Source organism: Geotrypetes seraphini, chromosome 2, assembly GCF_902459505.1.
Source record: "Geotrypetes seraphini chromosome 2, aGeoSer1.1, whole genome shotgun sequence".
NCBI lineage: Eukaryota > Metazoa > Chordata > Amphibia > Gymnophiona > Dermophiidae > Geotrypetes > Geotrypetes seraphini.
The window spans coordinates 503,757,253-503,776,059 of record NC_047085.1 but is presented as its reverse complement, the minus strand read 5'-3'; the positions used below and the strand labels follow the sequence as shown (position 1 = coordinate 503,776,059).

Below are 18,807 nucleotides of genomic sequence, written 5' to 3'. Positions count from 1 at the left end.
GTGGTTAATTGGGAGTCTTTTTGAAGGAACAACGAAAGGACTTCCTCATGGTGTTTAATTTGATGGGGGATATTATTGACTATATTGGTTTACTTTATGTAGGGTGGCGGGATTGAGATATATTTATGTTAGGGTTTTTTTTTTTTTATATGCTCTGTTGAAAGATTGTAATATTACGGATTGGTTTACAAATGGTGTCTGTATTGTTTATCTTCATTATAAAATTCTAATAAAAATTGATTAAAACAAAAAAAAAAAAACCGGGAAGATAAGCCGTCCCATGTTATTAGCCGCGGCTTATGTTCCGATACCTCCCCTGCCTTTTTCAATCACCCCCCACGGTATCTCCTTCCAAACCCCCTCGCTGGCTGGCGCACAGCTCGAAGCTCCAGCAGTGCAGGGAAGCCGTGATCTCTTCGGCATCCGGTCTGCCCCCGCACCACCCGCTGAATGGTCGTCAGCTCTTGCAAGAACTGACGTCAGCCACTCAGTCAAGTGGTGCGGGGTCAGGACGGATGTCGAAGAGATCACGGCTGCCCTGCACCACTGCGCCGTCCAGCGAGGGGACTCCAAAAAAGGTACCAGGGGGAAGATTTAAAATTGTTACATGGCTACCCCATTTAACTAGGCCATGCCCCATACACGGGTTTGTAAAACCCATGTATAGGCCGCGGCCTATATATGGGGAAATACGGTAACTATTGGGCAGACTGGATGGACCATCACTTCCTATGTTATGTTACCAGTTTTCCTATGCTTACTGTAAACCTTCTCAAATCTTATCTACTGTCTTGATCAATGAATGATGCCTGAAGTAACTGTTTTGTATTTCCAACTGTACTTATACATTTGTCACTTGGTGTTTCTCATTTGCCGATCTAAAATTTTTTTAAACTTTGTTTTGGATCCTTTAAAGTATCTTCAACGATCAAAACCCTTTTTTACACTCATTGCATGTAAAAAAAAGTTTTCTATTCTGTGTGGATCACTTGATGCCTTCTTAGGTACAATAAATGCATGTGAAAGATGCCTCTCAGGAGAAAATGGGTTAGTTTTGTGCACACCTAACAGTAATGAACCTTGATTCTAAGCCAAGATATGTGGAGTACGATTTCAGGCTCAAGATTTACTGCTAACACTTGTAATACTTGCATTTTGCCAAAGAAAACTTCCTCACAGAGTTCATCAAGATGTAACACATACAGCAATCTACCCAGGTATACTTGAAAATTCTTTTATCATCAAGGGTGTGGCATCCATAACGTAGGAAAAAATTTCTCGTCAATGTGGATGTTTTGATGAATTCTTAAATGCGATAGATCTGTGAACTCTTTATCATCCTCAACGCCTGTGAAATTATTCTTTTCTGTGTGGATCATTTGATGCCTTGTTAAATATGATGAATAAAGGAAACGTTTACCACACTCGGGGCACATATATGGCTTCTCTCCTGTGTGTATCCTTTGATGGCTTTTCAGATATGACAGATAAGCAAAACATTTTTTACATTCGATGCACGTGAAAGGTTTCTTTCCTGTGTGGATCCATTGGTGCTTTCTTAAAGATGATAAAGAAATGAAACTTTTAGCACACTCGGTGCACGTGAAAGGTTTCTCTCCCGTATGGATACGTTGATGAATTTTCAGATTTTCTAGATGTGCAAAACATTTACTGCACTCAATGCAGCTAAAGGATTTGATTCCTGTGTGGCTTATTTGATGCTTTTTTAGAGATCCTAAAGATAGGAAACCTTTATCACAGTTAGTACATGTGAAAGGCTTATTCCCTGTGTGCATTATTTGGTGTCTTTGTAGAGAGGATAAAGAAATGTAGCTTTTATTACACTCAGCACATGTAAAAGATTTTTGTGTGAAGTGGCTTCTTTGATGAATTTTCAGGTATGACACTTGAGTGAAACATTTATTACACAGAGTGCACATGTAAGGTTTCTCTCCTGAATGGATCTTTTCGTGTATTTTCAAATTTGATAAACGATTGAACCCTTTATTACACTCAATGCATATAAAAGGCTTTTTCCCCGTATGAATCATTTGATGTCTTCTTAAATGTGACAAATAAGGAAAACTCTTATCACACTCAGAACATGGAAAAGGTTTCACTCCTGTGTGGCTCATTTGATGAATTTTCAGTGTCGAGACACAATTGAAACCTCTATTGCATATAGTGCAAGAAAATGGTTTCTCTTCCATGTGACCCATTCGATGCCTTCTTAGAGACTGCAAAGAAGTTAAGCATTTATCACACTCAGTGCACATAAATAATTTTTTTCCTGATCCTTTTTTTAACCGATATTTTATTTGCTTTTTCTTCTCAAAGGCTCTTTTCTCAAGTTCATGACATGCCAATTTTCTCTCTCTTAAGTTTGTTCTTTGGTTGTTTTTAAAAAAATGCTTGTAAGTATGAGATTTTGCATGTTCAGTACTCTCTACAGGGGTTTTTTTTGTGTCTGTTCTTTGGCCTGTAATTGATGCTTCTTTAGGACAGATATGGTTGCTACATTCAGTCCATGGAACTGGTTTTACTTTAGCATGCATTCCCTGCTGTGATTTCAGATTTAATTTCAGTTTGAAACATTTCCTACTCCGAGAGCGTGAAAAGGGCTTCTCTCCAGTGCCGGCTCTCTGGTCCAACGTATCCAAGAGACAAGGTTTCTTTTCTTCCTGATGGAGTTCAGAAGTCATTTGATCGTGGTCGTTATTTTGGAAGGGTGTCTCTGTTTTCAGGAGATTCTGGTGCTTAGGGATGTTTATGAGCTCTCCTTCACTTCTCTCACACTTAATGACTCCATCCAGTGAATCATCTGCTGGTTCTCTCTGATCCTTCTCCGATTCCTGCTTATGATTCTTTGTGTTTCTCTTCTCAGTACTCTGGGAAATATTCTCACAGACATTTCCAGATGTTCTTGAGATTTGTTCCATTTCTATAACATATAATTTTGTATTCTCCTCTCTTTCCTCTTTCTGTACGACCTCCTTATCTGCTTGAAAATACAAAGAGACACATTAACAATGTATTAGTTACAATAGACCTTATCAATCATCAAGAAAAGGATGTTGGAGAAGATAGGCCTTGCCCGATCATTTTCTTTCAATTAGTCCTTTACACCAGTGTTTCTGAACTCAGTTTTGAGTACCCCTTGCCGGTCAGGTTTTTACGATATCCACAATGAATATGCATGAAAGAAATTTGCAGATAATGGGAGATAGTGTATGCAAATCAAGTTTATGCATATTCATTGTCGATATCCTAACAACCTGACTGGTAACTCCAGTTGAGAAACACTGCTTTACACTATTCCAGAATTTGTGGAGAGTATTCACTCATGTCTATTGACCAGCAGGTGGAGCTGGAGAACACAAATGTGAGTTGAACATATACCCCTAGGGCAGACATGGGCTTCTCAGGTCCTTAAGGGCCGGAATCCAATTGGGTTTTCAGGATTTCCCCCAATGAATATGCATTGAAAGCAGTGCCTGCAAATAGATCTCATGCAGATTCATTGAGGAAACCCTCAAGGACCGGAGTTGCCCATGTCTGCCCTAGGGGCTGATGCAGAGAGCAACCATGAGCTTAGCCGCAGGATTACTGATGGGTGAACGCTGGTTCTACATGCTGAGCAAAGCAGAGAGGGCTTGTGCCCAGGTGTTAATTTGTACCGAAAACACAGCTGAAAGTTATATTAAAAATGTATGCTGATTACTGTAGGTATTCTGTGCTATGCAGAAAGTTATGTGGTCCACTGTTGACGCGTGCCAACACGAGAAATGTACCACGACGGTCCAGGGCAGCGTATACGGTTTGCAGAGAAGATTTCTCATCTTGTTACACAAGCCAAAGAAAGCCCATGCAACGTTTTAAAGACAGATAGTGAATAACAAACATAAGAATTACCATACTGGGACAAACATAAGAATTACCATACTGGGACAGACCGAAGGTCCATTAAGCTCAGTATCCCATTTCCAACCGTGGCCAACCCAGGTCCCAAGCACCTAACAAAATCCCAAATAGTAAAACTGATTTTATGTTGCTTATTCTAGTGGATTTCCCTAATCCATCTCAATAATGGCCTATGGACTACTCTTTTAGTCAATTATCCAAGCATTTTTTAAACCCCGCTAAGCTAACTGATGTCACCACATTCCAGAGTTTAATTACACGTTGTGTGAAGAAATATTTTCTCCGGCTTGTTTCAAAATCTCCTACCTAGTAGCTTCATCGCATGCCCCCTAGTCCTAGTATTTTTGGAAAGAGTGAACAAATGACTTGCATCTACCCTTTCCACTCCACTCAGTATTTTATAGACCTCTATCATTATCACCCCTGAGCCGTCTCTTCTCCAAGCTGAAGAGCCCTAGCCTGTCTAAGTAAACAAAAGCATACATTGATGCCAATTCTTCAGCAAGCCAAGACTCCCAAATATAGTAAGGGCAACAAACCATTTTGAAAGGAAAGTAAGGAAAAGAGGAAAAGAAACAGTCTGCCCATCTGCAGCATCCACTATCTCCTTCTCTCCCCAAGAGATCCTCTGTGACTGTCCCACACTTTCTTTTGAATTCTGACACAGCCGGGAGACTATTCCGTGCATCAACCACCCTTTCTGTAAAAAAGTATTTCCTTAGATTACTCCTGAGCCTATCACCTCTTAACTTCATCCTATGCCCTTTCAATTGAAAGAGACTCGACTCATGCGCATTTACATTACGTAGGTATTTAAACATCTCTATCATATCTCCCCTCTTCCGCTTTTCCTCCAAAGTATACAGATTGAGATCTTTTAAGTCTGTTCCCATAAGCCTTATGATAAAGACACGTACCATTTTAGTAGCCTTCCTCTGGAACGACTCCATCCTTTTTATATCTTTTTTGAAGGTGTGTCCTCCAGAATTGTACACAATATTCTAAATGATTTCTTACCAGAGTCTTATACAGGGGCATCAATACTTCCTTTTTCCTACTGGCCATACCTCTCCTTATGCAACCTAGCATCCTTCTAGCTTTCGCTATTACCTTTTCGACCTGTTTGGCCACCTTAAGATCATCACATACAATCACCGCCAAGTCCCGCTCCTCTTTCTTGCACAAAAGTTCTTCACCTCCTAAACTGTAACATTCCCTCGGGTTTTTGCAGCTCAAATACATAACGTTACATTTCTTAGCATTTAACCTTAGCTGCCAAATTTCAGACCATTCTTCAAGCTTCAGTAGGTCCTTCCTCACGTTATTCATACCATCTATTGCAGATTTTGGGATCATCCACAAAGAGGATACCTCTTTTTTCCTACTGGACATACCTCTCTCGATATACCCTAGCATCCTTCTCCTTTTTCCAAGACTATGTGCCACGAGCCAGATGGCTCGAAGCGTGCTCCCCAGCCGAAAAGGCCGGCATTTACTGAACGTGATCAACCAGCTGGATTAGGGTAACTTTTGCAGAGTCTAGTAGCCCAGGGGAAAGAAAACCAGAAGTAATTCCTGCACTGTCCTCTTGTAGTGGCCTCTTGAGGTGGCCACCATTCCTGCATTAGGCCGAGGAGCAACGCTGGTAGCTGCGTTGGGGGAACCCAAAGACTGTGGTAAAACTGGCATGGGTAAATGTTTCCCAAGAACTGCCCTCCCCCCTGCAGTGCTTGAGTCGTCTCTTGCCTTCCCCGACCTGCAAGTCAAACAGTGGCCGGACCCAAGCTAAGCTCCACAGCAGGAGTCACTATAGCACTCTGAAACGGGCACATCGCCGACGTGAGCTTGCACACTGGCTCGACAAGAGTCCCCCCCCCCCACTCCTTTGCAGAACTGCCACACAAGCAAAAAAATTGACCCTTAATCCCACAGGTCCAGCAAAAAAACTCTGTGGCGATGGCGATGTTCAAGATGCAGGCTTTATTTAAAACTACAATTTAATAATCCACATAGACTATATCTAGGACCCAAAACGTCAGGCGCTATGGACCCAACACGGTCCGTGTTTCGACAATACTATCTTCCTCAGGGTCCCTAAAGATCCTGATATAAATACTCGTGGATTAACAAAAAGTGAAGCTGAGTCGTTACTTCTGCGCGGGTGAGGATGCCTCCATGTTTGGAAAAGAGTGCTTTATCCCAGTTTTATGCTACTCCCCACCAGTGGTGTAGTAAGAGGAGGGGGCAGCCCACCCCGGGCACCATCTTGGTGAGGGCGCTGGTACCCATCCTCCTTACTCCTTCCCTGTCCCCCCCTACTGCATGTGCGTGCTGCTTCCATTCCCCCGTAGCTCTGTAATGTTCCTGGCGCAAACAGCAACCCCCCAACCTGCTGTCACACCAGCGTTGGCTCTTCCTCCGAGGTCACTTCCTGGACCCAGAGGAAGAGCCGAAGCTGGCATGACAGCAGGTTGGGGGTTGCTTTTCATGCCCAGGAACATCACCAGAGGTACAGGGGAAGTGAAGCTGCACGCGTGCGGCAGGAGGGAGCAGGGAAGGTGCGCGGGGAGGTGGGGTGTGGAGAAGAGAGCGGGGACGGGCGCCTCTCACTCTCACTACGCCACTGCTCCCCACACTGCGCTGAAACAAGCAAGCGAGGTGTTAAGTCAGCTGCTCTCAAAACAAAAAAAAAAGTTGCCGTGGCACCAGACTCAGGTTTCTTTTTTCTATTTTGGGGTTTTTTTTTTTTTCAAAATGCTGGTTTAGAATTTAGCTGCTGAGTCTTGTCTCCAAACGGAAAGCAGGGTGAAGGCTGCATGCCACAGAAGTCAGGGCTCTGAAACCTCCTGGGATGGCCTCCAAATGCCTGGTAAGCTCAGCTGGGAGCCAATTTGACCAGGAGCAGCTTATCCGTAGTTCAGGGCTGAATACTATGTCCATCCACCTGCTGGAGTTAGAAAATACTGAAGGACTGTGCTACCTCAGTAGGGATATGTGTACGGGTCATTTCTGTGTTCTCTGTCTTCACTTGCTGTTTGACGGACATGACTATTCCCCAGAAGTTCTGAAACAGTGTCAAGGACAATATGGAACTGAAGTTATTGCAACAGCAGCATGGGATCTCTAATGTTTAGGAAAATCCATGGTTTAGCACAAGAGTTCCCACCACCACAACCATATTTTTCACACGAAGGGCCACATTTTAATCACAGAGAGGAATGTCAGCAGAAATCTCATGAGAAAAATTCACAGTTCAGAAACCCTGTGTATCTCAGGAACACTGTGTACTGTATACTTCCTTTCAATGGGTTTTAATAACAGTCTCTGTTTTTAATAGCCCAGTGAATTATCATACTAACTGCTGTTCTTTTTCATGAGTTACAGAGCAGAACAGAAATGTACTATTGTTTCAGGGAAGTTCCTCATGCCCCTCCTTCTGCTTTCTTCTGTTATAGTGGATATCGATTGCTTTGGTACAAACTAGAGAGGGCACTATACTCCACTTGTGAAGGAGGAGGGGCAAAAAGACGTAATAGACATGCTTCTGCAACAGTTCCTGACCAGAGGATATTCACCTAGAGCAGTGGTTCCCAACCCTGTCCTGGAGGACCACCAGGCCAATCGGGTTTTCAGGCTAGCCCTAATGAATATGCATGATATAAATTTGCATATAGTAGAAGTGACAGGCATGCAAATCTGCTATCCTGAAAATCCGATTGGCCTCCGATTGGGAACCACTGACCTAGAGTACGGACTCCTATGTTTATGTAACCAAACTAACCCCCTCTTTTACTAAGGCAGGGGTAGGGAACTCCAGTCCTCGAGAGCCATATTCTAGTTGGGTTTTCAGGATTTCCCCAATGAATATGCATTGAAAGCAGTGCATGCAAATAGATCTCATGCATATTCATTGGGGAAATCCTGAAAACCGACTGGATTGCGGCCCTTCAGGAGGGACTTTGACACCCCTGCTCTAATGCTTCCCCCTACTCTGTAAATGTATTATTGTTCATCTTTATTCTGTAATTTCTCCTCTCACTTGACTCTACACTTAATAATAGAGCTCCTCTTACTCTGTACAGTATTATTACTCACCAGAGTATGACCGAGTAGCCCCTGACTCCTGTGAATCCAAGACATAGTGATCTTCCTCTTGTTTAATCCTCAACAGTATATCAGGATTGACTTTTTCATAGCCTGTGACCAGGAATTAAAATGAAAATTGGTTATTTTTCTGTAATAGAGAAATTTACAGCAGTAGTTATCTGGGAAAGTGGCAGGGACAGAAGATCTACTATGCCATCCATTATAATATAGAGAGATCTGTGGGTTATTAAACTTAAACTCAAGCACCGTATATACTCAAATATAAGTCGATCCGAGTATAAGACGAGGTACCCTTTTGCCCCCAAAAAAGAGGAAAAAAAAATTTACTGGAATATAAGACCGGGGGGAGGATTTCCACACTCCTGCCCCGCCCTCCCTGAATGGCTGCCTGAGTTCTTGCAGCCCAGCGGTGTACCAGGCAGGAGCGAGCTTTTTGCGCTCCTGCCCAGCCCTGAGCCGCTTCCTGAATGGCTCCCGCCATGGGGTCAGTGTTTGAGTTGATCTTTTTATGTATACATTAAGGTGTAGGGATGGAGATCTGATAAGTTCTGATCCAGGGCATCAGAACAAAGGCAGGATCAGCACACAGGCGGTTCTGAACGCAGGCCAGGTCAACACACCGACCTAGGCCCTGTGTGCGGATCTAGTCCTGTGTGTGGATCTGAGGCCCTGTTTCTCTTCTTGCCATGCAGCCATTCTAAGTAAAGGAATAATACTAGCATCTTGTCACAAGACTTTTGTCACATATTAACCTGACACACATTTACCCTTTTTCCTTATCTTGTATAAGCATCCCTTATATGGGCAACAATCAGACTTTGCCTACAGCATGCATTATAATCTTTGGACTGTCACATGCTTATCTTATTTGAGCTGTCCTTATTTGGTAAGGACATCAGCTGACAGGCATTGCATATGTGCATAGACTCAGGCCCTGTCCACATGTTAATAAGGCCCTTGTCTAAGTGCTGAGTTGGAGGACGATCACGAGGTAAAAGCACGAGGTAATCACGAGGTAAAAAGCATGTACCTATCTTTGTATCCACCAATGTAAAACCATGTACCTTTGTACCCACCAATCACGAGATGTGTAAATGAGGGGGTTACTATGATGCCATTAGCTTAGAAGCATAATAAATAGGGACTCGGAGCTAGCCCTTACTAGCGCCTCCTCCCGATTCTAAGATTGCGTGTGTGTGTGTTTCCTTTGTGGGGCATTCCTACATTAAGGAGAATTTTTTTCTCTGAACACGGCATAGCCTAAAGCAGGGGTAGGTAATTCTGGTCCTCGAGAGCTGGAGCCAGGCCAGGTTTTCAGGATATCCACAATTAATATGTATGAGATGGATTTGCACGCACTGCCTCCTTGAGATGTAAATCTATCTCATGCATATTTATTGTGGATATCCTGAGAACCTGACCTGGCTCCGGCTCTTGAGGACCAGAATTGCCTACCCCTGGCCTAAAGGTTTAAAAAACATTTGTGTAGAATGGGATCATTTTTTTGGATAACTGAACTTTAGATTTAAGGCTGTAAACAAAGGTGAGAAATCTTAGCGAGAAGATTTAAAGTCAAAGGATTGAATTTATCACACAGCATTAGGGTTTAACGTGCGTTAAGGAAATTAACATGCGTTAAACATTAAAATCGTATTAGTATAAAATGAGCTTTAGAATTTAGTGTGCTAATTCCCTTAATGCGTGTTAAAAGGTGTCTTCAATGTGAAGGCTTGGACTCTATTCTAAAAGCCAAGCTTCTCTGTACTTTATTATGGGAAACACACATGAAACTGTTTGAATGGAGACTTACTGGTCAATATTCAACGCTATTTAGCCAGTCAGGAATGGCTTCTGGCAAACTTCCGAAAGCCATGGCACACTAAACCCTGTGAACCGCTGCTTGTGCGTCCCTGCAATAACTGCTGCTGAAGGCAGAAAGAGCAGCCCAGCTAGATGACCCTGAAGGAAGCGAGTGTGGCTCGAGCAAGTAAGGGAGAGAGGGGACATGATCTGGGACAAAGGGAGAAAGCATCACGTTGGAACATGGAAAGGGGCATGAACATGGGACGCAGAAGAAAGAGAGGGGGCACTAACTTTTTGACATAGGAGGGAGGGAATAGAAGGAAAAATTATGTTCTTACCTGTTAATTTTCTTTCCTTTTAGACGCAGCAGATGAATCCAGAGACCAATGGGATAGCACACATCTACCAGCAGGTGGAGATAGAGAAACTGATTAACAGGTGGTCCTATTGGCTGGCACTCCTCCTGTATCTCTAGTATAGCTCCTTGCCCAAGCATCTGTAACCATCAATAGGCATAGCATGTAAAAAACTTCTTTCCCATAACAAATCTCAAAAGGCAATAATACAGAATACAACCATCAATAATAACAAACTTCGAAAGTTGGAAAAGAAAAAACCGACAGACAATATCCAGAAAGGGTGGGGCTCTGGATTCATCTGCTGCGTCTAAAGGAAAGAAAATTAACAGGTAAGAACATAATTTTTCCTTCCTTAGCAACAGCAGCAGATGAATCCAGAGACCAAGGATGTAGCAAAGCGATCCTCAATCTGGGTGGGAAGCAAACGCCGCCTCCGCAACAACCGAAACACTAAACGCATCCACCGCACATTCAACCAGTAATGCTGAGAGAAAGCACTCTCGGAAGACCAAGTAGCCACGAGACAAAACTCCTCCAAGGAAAAAACCTCTGGACCGAGTCCAAGAAGTAGCCATCATTCTGGCGGAATGGTCATGAAGTTCTTTCACCAACCGCTTCCCTGCCATCAAGCAAGCGTAAAGAATGTCCTCCTGGACCAATCGAGCAGGCTTTGGACACCACCATACGTTTGAGGCGTCCCTTGAAGAATACAAAAAGGTGATCTAAACAACTAAAAGTCGTTAGAAACCTAGCTCGCGGAGAACGCTATGCACTTTCAAAAAAATGCAATGAATAAAAGCATTTCTCCTCCCAGGAAGAAGGAAGGAAAAGTGAGAGTGTCAGAAAAGAAAGGATGACACCTCCTTAGAAAGAAATTGTGGTACCGTCTGAACTGACACCCCAGATATTGTAAATCAGAAATAGGAATGCCCGCCAAACAAGGCCTGCAACTCAGAAAACCGCCGAGCTGAAGCCATGGCCACAAGAAACCCCGTGTTCAACAGCACAGCCCTTTAGAGTCTCAAAAGACAAAGATGAAATGAAGCCTTCGGTAAACTGCAAAGAAGTACCTTAAGACTGTACTCCGGACAGGGCTTTCTAAGAGGTGTACATTTAGGAACTGAACTACTTGAAGCTGAGAAGTAATCGAAGAGCAATATACCTAGCCCTTGTAACAAGCTAAGAATGGCACTTGAAGCTAAAGGGAATTGAACGCTAAGCCCTTGGCAATACACTTGTGCAAAAAAAGAACTCTGGAAGGGTACAAATGTTGAGAAGTACCCAAGAAAGGAAAAACCTCCAAAAGGAAGCAGAAGCCACAGGTGAAGACGTCTGTATCGCCTGGATAAGAGAAGAAACAACCTGCTTCACATAACCCTTACACGTCAGCCATGACTTTTCAAAAACTAGGTTGCAATACCAAAGTAGTACGAATATCCATGTTGATTGGACCCTAGGTGAGCAAATCCAGAGATACCAGGAAACTCAACAGTCTGGCTGTTGAAAGACTCATCAGATCCGCATAGCAAGGATGGCGCAGCCAATCCAGAGATTCTACAAATACTGTGCCCTGAAAGCGAGCTTGAGATGGCAAATTCAAGCCATCATCAGCCAGGGGAAAACACTGAAAAAAGAGAAACCAGAGGTGAGAAAGAAGGCAAGCTGCTACCCCCTCTGACTCCCACTCCCTGTGCCCGCTGAAGAAGCTAGGAAGCTTAGAATTTTGAGATGAGGCAATGAGGTCTAGTTCCAGGAGATCTCACTTCCATAAAAAGAGCTGGAACGCCTGAGCCAAAATTCTCAATATCCAGGATGTAGAAGATTTCACTAGTACTAACATTTACACTTTCTAGAGCGTACACAGCGCTGTACACTGTAACATACAATAAATGGGCCATGCACAGATTTCACGGAGAGAAAGTCTATCCAAACTCTTTTCCTGACCCATAAAAATGATCTGCCAACAGAAGAGGAAGATGAGGGTCCACCCATTGAAACAGAACCACAACTTTACCCGTCAACTGAGTACATCACCTACTGCCCAGGCTGTAGAGAAATACCCCCATCATAATACTGACTGAAAAGACCTTCAGAATAATCTGAAGCTCCAGAAACAGTAGCCTGACCATGCTCCAGAGTAGAAGAATGAAGTACTAAGTTGTCTCTTAAGACCAGACTCCTGGAGCTGAGGGTGGAAGGCACCGAGCCCCCCAACCCGACAGCCCGGGATTATTGGTGGCCATGAGCTAGTCCAGCAAAGACCGAGGCAGGCCTTTGAAAAGAGAAATCTCGCTGAGCCACCAAATCATACAGAGCGATGCTTGAGGAGCCTACCAAATAATTGGAGCCCTGAAATACCGGGAACCACTGGAACAAAAGTGACTGCTGTAGCGTTATAATGGGAAAGCAAGCCGAAGTTCCCAGTGGAGTCAGCAACATGGATCCTAGAACCTGTACAGAATCCCATACTCTTGGTCATGGTAACCGAAGAAGAATGCAAACCTGAGACTGTGACCCATCGCCCTAGTCTCTGGGAAGAAACACATTTCTCTCCTATATGAATAAAAACATCTCCCCGATATACCTATAAATAGTAGAGGAGAAAAGAGCGCTGTGCAAATTCGAAGATTCACGTTCAAAGAACTGAGGAAAAGAAACCACCCTTTTCGTGTCAGTCAAATGGCCCGACTGGAAGACTTCCGAATCAAGCAGTCAGTCAAGAAGAAATTAGGTGAATCGCCTGGTAGTGCCAAAACAGTACCACTGCCCACATTTTCTAAAATGTTCGTGAAGCCTTGGGTAGACGAACCAAAAGCGCTGCTCCAAGAGAGGCAAGCAAACCTAGTGCCGATTCGGAGTCCATAGTGAAAATGTAAATATTCTCCCAGTTTTTCTGTAGAAATGTGTAACCCTGAGAAACTAATTCAGCAGAATGGATCCAGCCTGCCCAATGCCCCCGTCTTGGGCACCATACAGTAAGTGGAACAACGTTCCTTAGTTCCTGAAGAACTACAAGAGCTGCCCTGAGGACCAGTAACACTTAAAAGGGAAACACAAAACATAGAGATTCTAAGAACGAACCAGAAACCTGAGGAGGATGCAAAGTTGCAAGTATCCTGAAAAATGTGCACAGCCCCCTGACCTGACATTATAGTGCCTTCTCCCTCATGAGAAAGCCTGAAGAGTCATTGGAAGAAGTCAAGATCCCCTCAGAATGAAGCGCAGAAGGTCAGGGAACGGCAGGATGAGAACTGTAGGATCTGTAAGAAGAAAGATATTCTCCTAGGAAAAATCGAGTTTCGCAATGTAAAGAGGAGTATACTGGAACCATGAAAACAGTACTAAGTCCATGCAATGTGAGCGAAATATGTATGTCCTTTAAAGTGAATACGTACTAGATGCAATCAAGATGCTGCATCTACCGCCCCGTGGAAAACAACAGCATCCTAACAGGTATCAGACAAAGCTCACATCGCTAATGAGAGCTTCAGGGATGAGGCTAACCGCCACATAGCATGCGCTCCTCCGCAGGTTTGATAGAATAGGTAACTGGCTCCTGGTTAAAAGGAGCTGTACAGCCCTTCCTGTCAGGTCGGGGGGTCTGTCTAGCATGTGCCATGAGAAAATGGCGACAGGAGAAACCAGCGTGATAAGCATGGAAATCTGAAGTCCAGGCCCTCTCAGAAATAGAGAAAGAGAGTCCTGGCCGCAGGAAGATGCGAAGTGTCATGCCCAAAGAGACAGCCTGAACTTGGAAACTGTTAGTACTACCTTTAGGCATATATATCCTATGCCACTTCTAGACACATGCAGCGCAGCACAGTGGCCCAAATAAGAAGGACAGTTACCAACAGACAAAGGCTCAATCTGCAGGGACCCCAAGAGAAACAATGAGATACAGGGCACTATCTTACTGCTGATCTCACTGTGCCGTGAGTTGCCGTATGTCGACCCAGTCCGGAGACAAACCGAGACTGGGTGACCTAGCACAGGTCAGAGTCTCTCTGGTAATCCCCTTGAGTGCTAACCCCAGAGTCCGATTAAACTAGCAGCTTCCTTCAAGTGAATACAGCAGGAACACAGACATAGACATATAAATCTGCCCAAGCTTGTCCCAAAGCTGGTGAAACACGTACAACTTGTCTGAACCGGAAAGAAGAGAAGCCGCGGCATACCCTGACCAAAGTCAGCTGTAAATAAACTACCGGAACGCTGCAGCTCTCCCGCCATCGCCGAAGACCCAAGCGCACGCCTGATTCTCGCTGATACGTGGCCGCTGCATCAACGCTCCTAGAAACAGTCGGATTCAAGCCCCGCAAAATTTACCCTGCCGCGGCCTGCATAGAAAGAAAATCAGACTCAGGGAATAACCAGAAGAACGGTGCGGTGCTTCCCACAGCGCCGGAAAAAAACATGTCCCATCTCATGCGCGCTGCTATAAACTGGCACCTGCACAATCAGCTGCACATGGCTGCAACAAACACCGACGAAAGAGAGCCTCAGAATAAACAGAACTACTACTGCTGCACTGAAACCCAACAAGGAGAACAAGTGCAAGCATGAAATCGCACCGCTACTGCTGCACTGTAACCAACAAGGAAACCAAGCGAATGCATGCAAAGGGCGGGAAAGTCCCGGCTCCCTCAACGGATTTCTAGTCATAAAAAACTTAGCCTCAATAAAATATCCATTCCTTAAACATACTTTGACCAAACCCACAGTACTAAGACTCCCAAACAGAACCTGAAGTTCAAACAACAGTAAGAAACACATACACACTCACAAGCTTGTTGTTAGGGCCGGTTGAAGCCAGTAAGAGCTGGTTGTGCAGCAATAACGGGGCAGAATGTAGCAACTGTGGTCTTCTTTTTTTCAACAGAGAAGGGAAAGAAGAAAAAATTGAGACCCAGTCAGACCCTCTAGCAATGGAGGGAGGGTGAGACAGGGACCTGGGGGGACACAGGTGTAACCCCTAAAGTCGGCACCGTTCAGCCAGACACCCCTGTCTCACTGAAGAGAAAATCTCAACAGGAGAAACAGAATGGCAGTCTCACTGAAGAGAAACCTCAACAGAAGAAAATAAAATTCCAGTCACAGCCAGAATCCAGGAGCTATTCAAATAGCGACCATCACCTGCTGGGAGACAGAGCATACTGGAGATACAGGAGGAGTGCCAGCCAATAGGACCACCTGTTAATCAGTTTCTCTATCTCCGCTTGCTGGTAGATGTGTGCTATCCCCATTTGTCTCTGGATTCATCTGCTGCTGTTGCTAAGGAAAGGGAGAATTGTTGGACAGGAGTGTGTGAATGAGAGGGAAAGAGATAGTTCATATGAAAAAGGAAGAAAGGAAAACTGGGCATAGAGAGAGAAGTGTGAGGTAGAAATGCATGGGGAAGAGGAGGATGAGAGTGAGAAATGTTGGATATAGTGGTGAACGGAAAGATGTGGCATTTTACTGGAGAGGGGTGATAGAAGGAGAAATGAGCATGGGGCTGGTGGGCAGTGGCGAAAAATGCTGCACATGATCCAGGGGATGAGAGAGGGAGAAATACTGGATGTGGAAATAAAGGGAATGGGAGAAATGCACCCTGGATCTCTCTCTCTCTTTCCCCACTCCCTTTGCAGCAAGGGAGGGAATGAGAGGACCGTGAGAGAGATAGAGAGGGAGACATGTTGCCAATGGGGGGTGGAGGAGAGAGGAAGAAAAGTTGGACTCATGGATGGACAGAGAGATGTTGGTTGGGTGAAGGAAATGAGGTCTGGAGGAGAGGAAGCATGCAGGAGGCAGAAAGAAAGAAATATTGGCTGCACAGTCAGAAGGAAGTGCAACCAGAGACAGCAAAGGTAGGAAAAATGATTTTATTTTCAATTTAGTGATTGAAATGTGTCAGTTTTGAGAATTTATATTTGCTGGCTATATTTTGCACTATAGTTGTCTATTTTTCTACAGTTGTTACTGAGGTGACATTCCATATTTTAAAGTCATCTGCCTTGACCTCTTTGAAAAAAAAAAAAAGGAATATAAATGATAATTAACATTTTCTGTGCATACAGTGTGCTTTGTGTTTTTTAAATTTTGTGGTTACCATTGTATATTAAGATTATATAGTATGTATATAAAAAATAGATGGAAGAAATTGCGTTACAATTAGTATTATTATTATTATGGGGGTGGGGTCAGGGGGCAGAGCCTGGGCTGAGGTAGTTGGTTGATATTTGTTAGACTTAGCTTGAAGAAGTTGAGAAACTCTGCTCTATGATGCCTCAGTACAAGCTCTGACATAATCATCCTGAGACAGTGAGCAGGACTGAAAAGGGAACTTGATCTTGCTTGGAAATTTCATATTACTTCAAATTCATTACATACTTTGTCTCCTAAAAATAAGAGTTCATGCAATCCTTACCTAGTGAGATCAGGGTCTCATAATTCTCCTTCATCACCTCCCTGTAAAGCTCCTTCTGCCCTTCATCTAAATACCCCCACTCCTCCTGGGAGAAAGACACAGTGATGTCTTCAAATGTCACCCGCATCTGAAACACAAAATCAGAAATAATCAGGGACACAGACAAGTGCTCAGAATATATAAGGAGCGTAGTTAGAAATTTAGGCTACCAGTAAGAATTCCCTCAGGTCATGCATTTGGGCTGCAAAAACCTGAGGGAACGGTACAGATTAGGGAGTGAAGAGCTTATGTGCACGACAGAAGAGCGGGACTTGGGTGTGATTGTATGTGATGATCTTAAGGTGGCCAAACAGCTTGAAAAGGTGACGATGAAAGCTAGAAGGATGTTAGGGTACATAGGGAGAGGTATGGCCGGTAGGAAAAAGGAGGTATTGATGCCCCTGTATAAAACTCTGCTGAGACCTCATTTAGAATATTGTGTACAATTCTGGAGGACCAACCTTCAAAAAGATATAAAAAGGATGGAGTCGGTCCAGAGGAAGGCTACTGAAATGGTACATGGTCTTCATCATAAGGCACATGGGGACAGACTTAAAGATCTCAATCTGTATACTTTGGAGGAAAGGCGGGAGAGGGGAGATATGATAGAAACTTTCAAATACCTACGTAATGTAAATGCGCATGAGTCGAGTCTCTTTCATTTGAAAGGAAGTTCTGCAATCAGAGGGTTTAGGATGAAGTTAAGAGGTGAGAGGCTCTGGAGTAATCTGAGGAAATACTTTTTTACAGAAAGGGTGGTAGATGCGTGGAACAGTCTCCTGGAAGAAGTGGTGGAGACAGAGACTGTGTCTGAATTCAAAAGGGCCTGGGATAGGCAGGTGAGATTTCTCGGAGAGAGAAAGAGATAATGGTTACTGCAGATGGGCAGACTAGATGGGCCATTTGGCCTTTATCTGCCATCATGTTTCTATGAGTAATCTGTTTCAAGTTTATTTTCCATTTGATATACCACCTATCTCGAAGTCCAAAAGGTTTAAAATTGAGTTTAAAAATATAAAATAAAGGGTAATAAAAACAGAGACCACAATAAACAACACGAGAAAAAAACAAAATTTGACACCTAAGGAGGAAGGTGATCATATTGTGTGCAAAAAATTTTGAAAATTCTGCAGAATTCTGCACTGTTTATTTATAGCATTTTTTGCAAAGAATTTCCCCACCCAAAGGCCCAAAATTTCCTGCTATATCCCTCTTCAAGTTCCAGCCTCCTCCATGGCACACTCACTATTGTCTAAACCCCCTCCCACCCTCCCCAATGGCGCATTCATGTTTTTCTGCCCCCTTCCTCCCCTTCGCTATACTCCTGAAGCTCGCTCTTCCCTACCCCCGAAAAAGAACTTGCAGCAGATCACCTTTTATTCTATTGTCCATTTATATTATTATTTTGGAAATCAATTTGGCCTCAAATAAATAGGATGTTAGATAATCCGGTGGCCTTTACATACGATACTATTTTATTTGGCATGGCAATGAGAGCAAAGAGTCAAATTTCATCAAATAATAACAAACTTTTATTTATATTGACTGGAGTAGCCATTCAACAGATTACATATAATTGGAAAAATTATGACAGATTAAATTACAACTTGTGGTGGAATTCTGTATGTCATATATATAAAATGGAGCATCGCCTAATGCTTCTTATCACACTAAGCCTGCGGATATTGCTGATGCGTTTTTCCAACATTTTTCTAACTTTTATGCTTCCCCTGGCCCCTATACTGGTCCAGATATTGTCGATTACTTAGAGGATGCTGGCATGCCTAAATTCACTGCCTTGCAGAAGTCAGCTTTAAATAGGCCTATTCAGGGCACGGAGATCCAGAAGGCGATTAAGAATTTGCGACCTTGCACGGCTCCGGGCCCTGATGGGTTTACAACTGAGTTCTATAAAATGTTATCTCTACAGGTATGTGAACCTCTTCTGGGCTACTTTATGGTAGCATTGGAGAAGGGTTCCTTTCCCATCCATGCCAACCAGGCCACTATTACTCTGATTCCCAAACCGGGTAAATCTAGAGATGATGTAGAGCAGGGGTGCCCAACGCGTCGATCGCGATCGACCAGTAGCTCAGGAAGGCAACTCGAGTCGATCGCACTCGTGTTGCCGTCCTGATCTACGGGCCAATCAGCCTTCCTCTCCAGTGTTCT

General features: G+C 43.7%; 1 protein-coding gene across 3 annotated transcripts in view; it reads right to left on the bottom strand.

The window, feature by feature from the left end:
* Positions 1–521: 521 nt before the first annotated feature.
* The window catches only part of LOC117354529 (gastrula zinc finger protein XlCGF26.1-like), a 34,617-nt gene continuing 16,331 nt past the window's right edge, over positions 522–18,807 (bottom strand). For 2 of the 3 annotated variants that reach the window (XM_033932226.1, XM_033932227.1), the window contains exons 2-4: positions 16,597–16,723; positions 8,017–8,118; positions 522–2,998 (exon numbers count right to left, since the gene is read on the bottom strand). In XM_033932226.1, coding sequence (XP_033788117.1) covers positions 1,242–2,998; positions 8,017–8,118; positions 16,597–16,723 — 1,986 coding nt within the window. In that variant the 3' untranslated portion in view covers positions 522–1,241. The remainder of the gene's footprint in view (positions 2,999–8,016; positions 8,119–16,596; positions 16,724–18,807) is intronic. The other variant, XM_033932225.1, reaches the window with a different exon arrangement.